At 39.3% G+C, this 9,902-nt stretch overlaps 2 protein-coding genes across 2 annotated transcripts in view; both read left to right on the forward strand.

Moving 5' to 3' along the window:
• The window catches only part of RNASEH1 (ribonuclease H1), a 7,634-nt gene extending 278 nt beyond the window's left edge, over positions 1-7,356 (forward strand). Inside the window, exons 2-7 of the mRNA XM_010183845.1 lie at positions 287-481; positions 1,068-1,167; positions 1,649-1,703; positions 2,741-2,825; positions 4,652-4,776; positions 6,892-7,356. Coding sequence (XP_010182147.1) covers positions 478-481; positions 1,068-1,167; positions 1,649-1,703; positions 2,741-2,825; positions 4,652-4,776; positions 6,892-6,996 — 474 coding nt within the window. The 5' untranslated portion in view covers positions 287-477 and the 3' untranslated portion in view covers positions 6,997-7,356. The remainder of the gene's footprint in view (positions 1-286; positions 482-1,067; positions 1,168-1,648; positions 1,704-2,740; positions 2,826-4,651; positions 4,777-6,891) is intronic.
• A 2,350-nt stretch (positions 7,357-9,706) lies between these two features.
• Positions 9,707-9,902, forward strand: part of ADI1 (acireductone dioxygenase 1) — a 4,471-nt gene continuing 4,275 nt past the window's right edge. The window contains exon 1 of the mRNA XM_010183847.1: positions 9,707-9,871. Coding sequence (XP_010182149.1) covers positions 9,752-9,871 — 120 coding nt within the window. The 5' untranslated portion in view covers positions 9,707-9,751. The remainder of the gene's footprint in view (positions 9,872-9,902) is intronic.

The raw sequence follows: 9,902 nt of genomic DNA on the forward strand, positions 1-9,902 counted from the left end.
TGCGATGAAAGTGTTTCTGTAGGTGCTTAGAGAGCATGGCTTGTTACCGTGTCCTTTCTAAGGGCCTTTACATGAGTGTCTCTGTTTCGGTTCGATCTAGGATCAAGAATGACTCGTGTGTACTATAGTATTTTTTGCATAATAGCTTGGTTGGTGTCAGTTTAACACACTAGCGTTGCTAATAGGTGAAAACAACTGTTGTTTTTAGAAGTAGTAATTTCAAATAAAATTTGATCTTGTATATAGTTGAACTTTTTTTCTCTTCTTTTTTAAATTTTTTTTTAAGAGGCACATAGTCCTCCAGCTGTAACACAAGAAAATGTTAGCCAGAGAGAGGCACTGGAAGAAAATGTCTTGTGTTGCAATGCATGCAAAAGGCCATATGAACAGTCTACTGATGAAGAACACATTGCAAAGCGTGTAAAACATGATGAAGTACACTCAGTGCCAACAGTTAGTGGAGATAAATTTTCATATATGGGTATGCTCTTTTATTATTGCTGTAATTTTCTTTGATTCTTTGTGCTCTTGCATAAGAAATGAGTGTAATTATTGGAAAGCTTTTAGGGAAGTTTGTGTATGGCAGCACAGGGCTCAGTGTAACGTCGTTTCTTTTAAAAATGGAAATGTGAGCCATGATATATTTGTTGACATTGTCTTTCAGTGAAATATTAATTTGCTTTTATTGGTATCAGTGTAAAGCTTAGTCTGGTCTTTATAGGTGTGATTTTATGTGTGTCTAAATTACAGACTATTCAAATGCAGATGTTGCTGAGAAGTCTTAATGTTGATTGAAGAAGGCAGGACCTGTAGTGAGAATATGGAACATGGGGCAGAGATGCTTCCTGAGGCTGCCTGTTTTGGGAGCAGTGAGGGTGTGAAGCTGCAGTGGGAGTTCTGGTGTTCTGCATTACTAATCTACATGGCTTCTGTAGTTAACTTTTTGAAGGGCTGTCGGGGGAGGGAAGTTTTGGGGATTAATCTGCTGATAAACATTTATTTTTGGTTAAAGAGCCAGCATCCTTGAAGGAGTGCTTGAACTTCAGGGTTTGGTAATTCTTTTGTAGGTGACTTTGCAGTCGTTTATACAGATGGTTGTTGCTCAGGTAACGGACGTAACAGGGCACGTGCTGGAATAGGTGTCTACTGGGGACCAGGTCACCCTTTGTAAGTAGCTGCATGGATTATTATTTTTTTTTAATACACTACTGTATTGTGTGTGATTTACAATACCAGCATGCTTTTGAGTATGGAACCCTGCTGTTGAGACTCAGAATGACAGTGTTATGAGACTAATGAGTTACTGAGGGGTAAAGAGAAATTAGCTTCTCTGGGAGGTAAGAATGTGGAGAAATCAACTGGAAATAATATTTTTAGGGTCTGAAGCTGTAATTCAAGTGTTGCAGAAAATTTTAGTATCAGTGTAGGTATGCTAAGAAGATAACAAATACAATAGTGTGTTGATGACAGGTCCCGATATGCAGGTTGCACTATGCTGGTGGAAAACAGAGCTAGAGCTCTCTATCTATCTATCCTCCTTTATAAAAAGAAATTTGGCTTTCTTGTATTTATTTTTCTAATATGTAGTCATTATACACAATTCTGAATATTTGAGGTAACTAATCTTCTATTCATTCCTTGGACACAGAAATACCAGTGAAAGACTTCCCGGACGGCAGACTAATCAAAGAGCAGAAATACATGTAAGTAGTAAATGTCCTAAAATGCTTCTGTGTGTTAGACCTCAGTAGTGTACTCACGACTGTTTCAAATCTGGCCTTCAGAAACCAGTTATGGAACTGTGGGGGAAGTACGCAAAATATCAGGAGTTATGACTTGAAATAAATAGTTCTCCTCAAATTTTACTGTTTTTGAACAAGGTAATTCACCTTGAGTTTTCCCAAATATCATCAGACCCAGCTATTTAAAACAGCGTTGCATTAGGAAAGCCTGGTTCTCAATCTTTGCAGACCTTGGGATGAGAGCTACTGAGCAGCTGTTAAGAGGAGGATTGGCTTCTTGTTGTGATAGGATCAGAGTATCATATTCCTTAGGTAAATGTAACTAACAATTCTAGGGTCTCAGGAGAAGCTTCTGTTACTGCTGAAGTAAATGTCTGTTGTCAACAGCAGGTTTAGCCTTTCCTTCTCACCTTATCTTAATTATGGTACTGCTTAAAGACTGCAGGAACTTTATTTTGGTGAGGGACAAGCAGAGGTGATGGTGATATGCCAGGGGTTGGACTTGTCACTAAAGAGCTTTTCAGCTCTACATCCAGACCCAGACACTTCTCCCTCTTACTGTATTTTATAGCACTAAAAAAACCTCAGGAACACAAAGAAACAAAACCAAACAAACTTTAAGGGGTGATGGAACTGTTATGAATCTCTCTTCCTCAGGGTTATGGAGAAAATGCCTAAAACTTGGTGTGCAGTTAATAGAGGCTTTGACAGGAAATTGGGTAGAAGGCTGTGCCTGCAGTACAGAATTGGGCATCAGAATTTTTGTGGGTTTTTTTCGCCAGTGAAACTTAGGTGGCTTCCTGTTTGCCTGATTCATTAAGTGATTGTATGGATAATTTTGGGAACCTCTGTTCTAGAGAATGTTGGTACTCACTGATGGAGAGATGACAGTAATATTCTGTGCAGTTCTGTGCTAGCATCAGGTGCTTTGCTAGTATTTTAATTGCATGTGTTCAAAATCCTCTTCTGAACTGTGATTCTATTGAAATGTTCTTAAGGCAGCCTGCAGAGCAATAGAGCAAGCAAAGAGTCAAAACATCAAGAAACTAATTATCTACACTGATAGCAAGTTCACTATTAATGGTAAGTTAATGATTTTAGTTTTCCTGATTTTTAAAGACACACAGTATTTGATTTCATTACATAAGACCCACAGCACATACTGAGGCCTGGGGAGAGGATTATATGGAAGAGAATGCATCATTTCAGTACTCATGACTGTTTGGGGAAAACTTCAGAATATGACCGGGATTACCTGCTAACAGTATGAAATACAAGTAGAGTCAAAGTGCCTATTACAGTAAAGAATGACAGAAGTAGCTGAAGAGTTTTTGTCTGAAGGCATTCAGTATGACACAAAGTCAAGAAAAAATGTTCATGTGCACTCTGTTAAGGATGTACACAGGAAAATACTCAGAAGTTGGTATAGTGAGCCTGTAGGGTTTTGTTTTGTTTGGATTGGAGACACTGTCTTAATACACAAAGGTGAAGTATATTCAAACTTCCTAACTTTTTACATGTAGACTACACTTGCAAAGTTTCAGGCTAGACTAGATGATAAATGCTCAGAGTCTGTATTTAAGACATCCAAAAATTTGGAGAACTTGATTTTATTTCCTAGAAATACCACATGAAACAGCCAGTAAGACTTAATTTCTGAATGCTTCTTCCCCTTTCCCCCAGATCTTCAGTTCTTACTCCTGTGATAATTCTGAACTGCATAAGTATTTCTTTGTATTTCACACTTTTGCAAAGGGAGTACATGTGCTAGCTATTGCCAGATCACTTTGGAGCGAATACCAGAAGCATTCTGAAAAAGGGAAGTGTAAAAGCAAGAGTATCTACTCTTCAGAACTGAGTGTTGCATGCTGATAAATAGAATCCAAGTGCATAATTTGTTGAAAGAAGAAAGTTGTTCATTAAGGAGCAAAGAAAAATCTTTGCAGTTCTTTGTTTTGTGGGAGAAAAGTCTATGCCATCTTGTATGTGAAACTGGTGTGGTGAAGGGGGAAAAGTTGCTGTGTTGAATAAAATTCGTGTTAAATTTAAGCATGAGACTTAAGTATGAGAGAAGAAAATAAGACTCTTTAGATGCTATGTCTTAGTCTCATTGCTTTTGCTTGCAGTTTGTTCTTGCATTTTGGATCACTGAAGTGCAGGTTCTACTTGTGTTTAATCAAAATTATTTTGTAGATATGTCTAAGAGTTATTTTTCAAAATGTGAGAGAAGGAGGCTCGGTTAAGCACAAATGGGTGTGGTTTAGTTGTTAGGAGGTTTTGTGTGCAAGGTTGGCGATTCTCTGTTTAGTTCAGTTCTGTCGTGAAAGCAGTAGGAATGTCTTACACTGTCAAGACCAGCAAAAAGATTAAAAAAAAACCCAAACCTTATTTAAGGAGTAATGTAGTACATTTTCTGTCAAGAAAGGGATGGCCAAAATGTTAAATCTTGTTTGGTAGAAATCTGCTTATGTGGTCCTTCTCTGAAGGATTTTAGTTAGTGTGCAGCAGCTGTAAGACAGGTGGCCATCTGCTTTTCCTCTATTACCGTGCTTCTTCTCAGTTTCAAAACAAAGCCATTGATTTGTTCCAGCTTACTGTACCATCAGGGCAATCTTTAGCTTCAGTTTATTGAAGTACATGTTGTGATTTTGTGTGTAATGTGTATATAAGATTGTGGTCCTTACATTCATTATCTGTTCAGGAGAATGTGGTTGGGTAATTCCAGTAATAATGGAAAAGCACGATCCTGAAAGACAGTAGTAGAGAGCCTACAAAAATGTCTTTTATCCCCAGTGTCTTTGCCTGAGACTTTTTATGGAGTTAATGTCTTGTTAAAAGGCTTTTAGCTCCAACTTGATCCTTGCTGGCTTCTTTCATAGTATTTTTGTGTTAATGCTCCCTTTGCATAGGTATTACAAGCTGGGTTGACAACTGGAAAACAAATGGCTGGAGAACAAGTTCAGGAGGAAGTGTAATAAATAAGGAAGATTTTGAAAGACTTGATAATCTATCAAAAGGCATAGAAATTCAGTGGGTAAGCACCTTGTTTCTTACTCTTAATGACATCTTAAACACTTCTTGTAAAAGCTTACAAATATGACCATAACTAAGAACTTTATAAAACATATTATTTTACATTCATAATTAAACCCATGCATACAGAGAAGCTACTTGTTTTATTTAAACCAAATAAGCAACATAGCCTAGGCTCTTGGAGCCAGTATTTAATTCATTTAAATGCATGTTTATATTTGTTTGCTCTTTCTTGTTACTACTTGGAAAATGCCTGCAGTAATTATTTTTAGTTTTAGTACTGTTAGTAGATAAAAGTTTTGTTCCTGCAAATCTAAGCTTAAAGCATAACTGTCTTTTTGAGTCATAGCTCAGTTTCTGGATTTGAACACTTAAGATGCTGGTTCATTGGTGTAACTCAATCACTTGGGTGTCTTTCAGCAGGGAAAACTAGGAGATCATAACCCCAAATAAACTAACCCTAGTTTTCTCTACCCTAACTGTGTTTTTTTTACAAGAAAATTTGGCAAAGAAATTTCTTTGAAATACCAGTTTTTAAGTGTTGAATTGTTTGGCTCTTTAGTAAAGTAGTAAAACAACCTCTGCACAGGTATTCCTGGTAAAACGTATTTTTTCTGTAACCTTTAACATCAGTGCTAAACATCGTAGGGAATATCTTCCCTGCTTCTGAATTTTACTCTAGTTGTGGTAGGAAAGTACTGGTTCTAGAATTAAATCTCTGTACAATTAACTTTGTGGCTGCTAATGGCATATTTATTGGGCTTCTGTTTTTATTCTGTAGAAAACAGAATGGCTCTTTAATGTGCACTCTTTCTATGGGAAACTTATTTCAGATATTTTTCCATTCATGTTCTGTCTCCCCAGAGTTGGCAGCTCCAATTTAAAGGCTGACTAAATTTTATATAACTACTCCTGTTGTCTATTAATAAAGTGTAAGAATTTAAAACTAAGACTAAAGATTACCTGTTCTTAGAGTATTTTACATAATTTTAAAAGATATATTGTTGCTTTATGCACGCTTATCTGAATCTCTTAAACTTGGGAAGATGTTTTATTTCAGGAGGAGCAGTGTGTGCGGGCATTTCATTAGAGTAATCCACCTGCAGAGGTGTGGGGTCCTCCATGCACTGCCCTGTGAGATCTCCTCCAGCGTGGCCCTCCAAAGGGACAACCTGCTTCACCATGGTCACCACAGGCTGCAGGGGAGTCTGCTCCAGTGTATGGGGCGCCTCCTCCCCCTCCTTCACAGACCTTGGTGTCTACAAGGCTGTTTCTCTCACATTTTTTTCCCACTCTTTTCTCTCACAGCTGCTGTGCAGCATTTTTGGCATTTACTTGAATATGTTTAAGAGGAGCCACAAACTTTGCTGATGGGCTCAACTGTGGTGGGTTCATTTTGGAGCTGGTTGGAATTGGCTCTTTCTGATGCAGGGGCAGCCCTTGGTGTCTTTTCACAGAGGCCACTCCTACCAAAACCTTGCTGTATAAGCCTAATACCGTGTGCACTTCATGCTTGTCCCCTCAGATCTTGTCAAATAGCAAGCTTGATTTTCTTCCTTTCCTTCCTCCCGCACACTCCTCCACCCTCGCTTCTGACAATGATGGGCTTAGGGTTGAAAGTGTTTTCAGTTCCTAGCTGTTGAAGGATGGATAGTTAAGACATCTGAAAATCAAGATATTCTTTTCATACCCTGTTTTGGTATCCTAAGTGAGTGCTGTAACCACCAAGGCTGTTAACAGCATAGAAATCTCTGCCTTTCTGGGAAAATATTAATTTGACTTAAGCACTGAATGCAGAGAGGCTCTCTGTCTCTGTGAGGATTTTCATTTGGAGCTGTTCTCTGCGTTTCTTAAAGGCTAGGCTAGGTTAGGTGATCCTTATCCAGTTCAGTACTTCTCATAAAGGTGGTTTCACAATTTGGCAAGACTTCACTAGAGGAAGGGAGACTGTGAACGTTCCAGGGAACACATGAGGACTAAATGTGAGGAGAGTGCCTAAATGTAAGGAGGTGCTGCTATACTGTGAACGAAAGGGTGTTGTATGGTCAGGTTTCAGGTATGTACTTTTCTTTTGATTTCTTGTATATCTAATGCTCCTGTGCTTTTGTCCTAACAGATGCATGTTCCTGGTCATGCTGGCTTCCAAGGAAATGAAGAAGCTGATAGACTAGCAAGAGAAGGAGCTAGTAAAAGCCCTGATATACTGGGACTGCTGCAGTAGGAGAAAAAGGACTAATATCACAGTGACAACTTGAACTGCTGTAATTGCTTTGGAGTTGAACTTTGAACTGTGCTTCTTTCTGGCCTGAAGTGTTAAACATATACCAACTTCTGGGAAGAAAAAAAACACCCACATTTTCTTGTATACCATTTGTTTTGCAGTCAAATCAATATTTAGTTAATGATACAAAGCGTTTGCTTTTCCTCCATCTTACTGAAGGGCCACGATCAGTGTTTTTAGCTGTCTTGTAGACTTCTGAATTTACTGTAAAGACAGACTTCTGAAGAAGTAATATTAAATCTTTATCCTAAGTGTTCTGTATTTTCCTCTTGGTGAAATAAATTTTTTTTTTTTTTTTACAGAAATGCATATTAACAGCTCATGATAGTTGGGGGTGAGAGGATTTGGGGTTGTTTGGTTTGGTAGGTCAGTGACCTCTGACATGGAGATGTCTCTTAATACGGTTTGGCATTCTGGTACTAGCAGTAATGTCTGCGTGGATGGGCTTGTAACACTTGCCTGTGCCTCTCAGTACTATCAGTTACAGCATCTGTGGATTTATTTTTATAGTTACTTTGCAAGGCAACATGGACAAACTAGAAAGCCAGGTCACAAGAAAACTTGAACAATTAATTTCTTACTGTTCTCTAGCTGCTTAATGTCCAAGCTTTTTATTTCTGGCTTCCTGTTTCCATTAATTTTTTTATGCATACTGGTTCTTGTTAGCACTGTTAGTTCCTCTTCAGTGTTGTCCCAAAGGTAATAATTGCTCCTTTTATCTGAAATGGAACTAGAAGATGAGCAGCTTCTCCAGATCTTCCGGATGTCAAGTGTTTGACTTAATTTTTTCCAGTCAATTATGAAATTAATGGAATGGCTAATGTGCACTTGAATTAGAGAGTAATTACCAGTAATCAACATAGCTTTATTTTTTATGAATCTATATGGAAAGAGCGAAGAGGTTTGGTATGCTATCTTTGTCAAGTTTGTAAGGTACCTTCATACCATTGGCTTAAGCCAGAAGTCACTGTATTTTTTTTGTATTTGTTAACTGCTAAACTAAATGGCAGAGCTGCTGAAGCTTCATTTCTTAATAGTTCTCGTGCATTATAATGTATTTACTGATGCAAAGTATGAGCTCTTATGTATCTAGAGTCGGATGAACTGTGATAGAATGAGGAAACTGGTTGGCTATTTAATAGATGTGGAGTTTTTTATTTGTTTTCTCTCCAAAACTGCACACTGAAGGTAAGGTAAGTGCTCTGATGAGATTTCCCCCTCTGCTTCTTTTGTATATATGCACACACTTATCCATTTATTTATTTATTTTGGAAGTTTGGCTTGAAGGAAAATGTCTCATCAGCCCTGATGAGATCTCTAGTTGAGGCAGAACAATATAACAATGTACTTAAGAGGTGGCATCTAACAGTATGCCTGTCACATGTCTCCAGTTAATCATGTAGATCCTATTTCCTGTAGGGAAAAATGTAGGTTTTGAAGAAGCAGCTTTGGAAAAAGTGTAGATAACAGTGGATAAAACATAACATTATTGTAATACTGAATTTAAGGAACTTTACCACCCAATATTAATCTAATAGGTAGATTATAATAGGAAATCTAATAGGAAAGAGTTTTATGTTAATTTGATACCAATATTTATCATTCTTACTCTGGAAATTCAGGAAAAAAGAAAGCTGAAAGTTACAAGATTAAGGCTGGTTAAGGGATGGAAAGCAAATAATACTGCTCATCAGGGCTTAACAGGGGCTTGACCCACAGAGGATATTCGCTGTTCAAGTCATTCTTCTCAGGGAAGTGAAATTTAAGGAAAGTATTGCCTTTCAGCAGCCATGACATTCAGGATAGGCATTGAACTTCTGTCTGGGTTTGTATGTGCTTCTAAAACTAAATGTGGACAATACCAGCATTAGACTCGCTTACCTGTAATTTCATGGAATTTGCAATTAAACTTTATCCAAAATAGGTAACCAGTAGTGCTTATGCATTGAATACTCTATGTTAAAGGGAGCTGGTAACATTTCTAAGAATCTGAGAAATAGTGGTTGAGACATTTTGATAAGTATGAGACTTCTTGGGAAGAAAAATGTTTAATGAGGGCTTGTTACTTTTTCAGTTGTGTTTAGCTGGCTGCTGGTTTATTTACAGTATGGAATCATAGAACCTTATGGGAGAGGCTGGAGAGGACTGTCCACCCCAGCTCAGGCAGGGCACCCAGAGCAGGTGGCTCAGGATAAAGTATCTCTATGGATGGAGACAACACTAGCTTTCTGGGCAGCATGTCTTACCACTTTTTAAATTTTTTAGATTTATAATTTATTTTTTTATTTATCCATATTGTGGAGGTGCAATGCAGGTCTTTGAGGCTAAGACTGATCGTTACTGTCAGGGCAGCGTAGATGTAAATGGAGTTGCTGTTGGAGGTAGGCGCGATGTTTGCTGCAGCCACCACGTTGCCGGAGAGGACCTGTGCCGGTAAGGAGCCCTTTACCCCGGCACATCTCCTCCAGAGAGAGCTCTCCTCACCCGTGCCTTGGAGCCTAAAGCTGTACGTTGAAGGAACAGCTGTGTCTGCTGCGCCCTGTTCAGCCTGTTGTGAGTTGCAAATAGCGCCCGTTGAGAGCTCTCCCCATAGGCTGGCAGTGCGGGGCCCATCCCGGCCCTTGCCCTGGCTCCTCCACCCCTGCCGGGCCGGGCCACTCCCGCTCAGCGCAGTCCGGCCCAGCGGAGCGGAGCAATGGTGGAAGCGTGGTACATGGACGAGTCCCAGGAGGACCAGCGGGCGCCTCACCGCCTGCGGCCCAACCACGCCGTTAGCTTGGAGCAGCTGCGGCGCCTCGGCGTCCGCTACCGCAAAGTAAGGGGCTGGGGGGGGGAAACGCCACGGC

This window comes from Mesitornis unicolor, unplaced genomic scaffold (genome assembly GCF_000695765.1).
Source record: "Mesitornis unicolor isolate BGI_N332 unplaced genomic scaffold, ASM69576v1 scaffold31994, whole genome shotgun sequence".
Classification (NCBI taxonomy): domain Eukaryota; kingdom Metazoa; phylum Chordata; class Aves; order Mesitornithiformes; family Mesitornithidae; genus Mesitornis; species Mesitornis unicolor.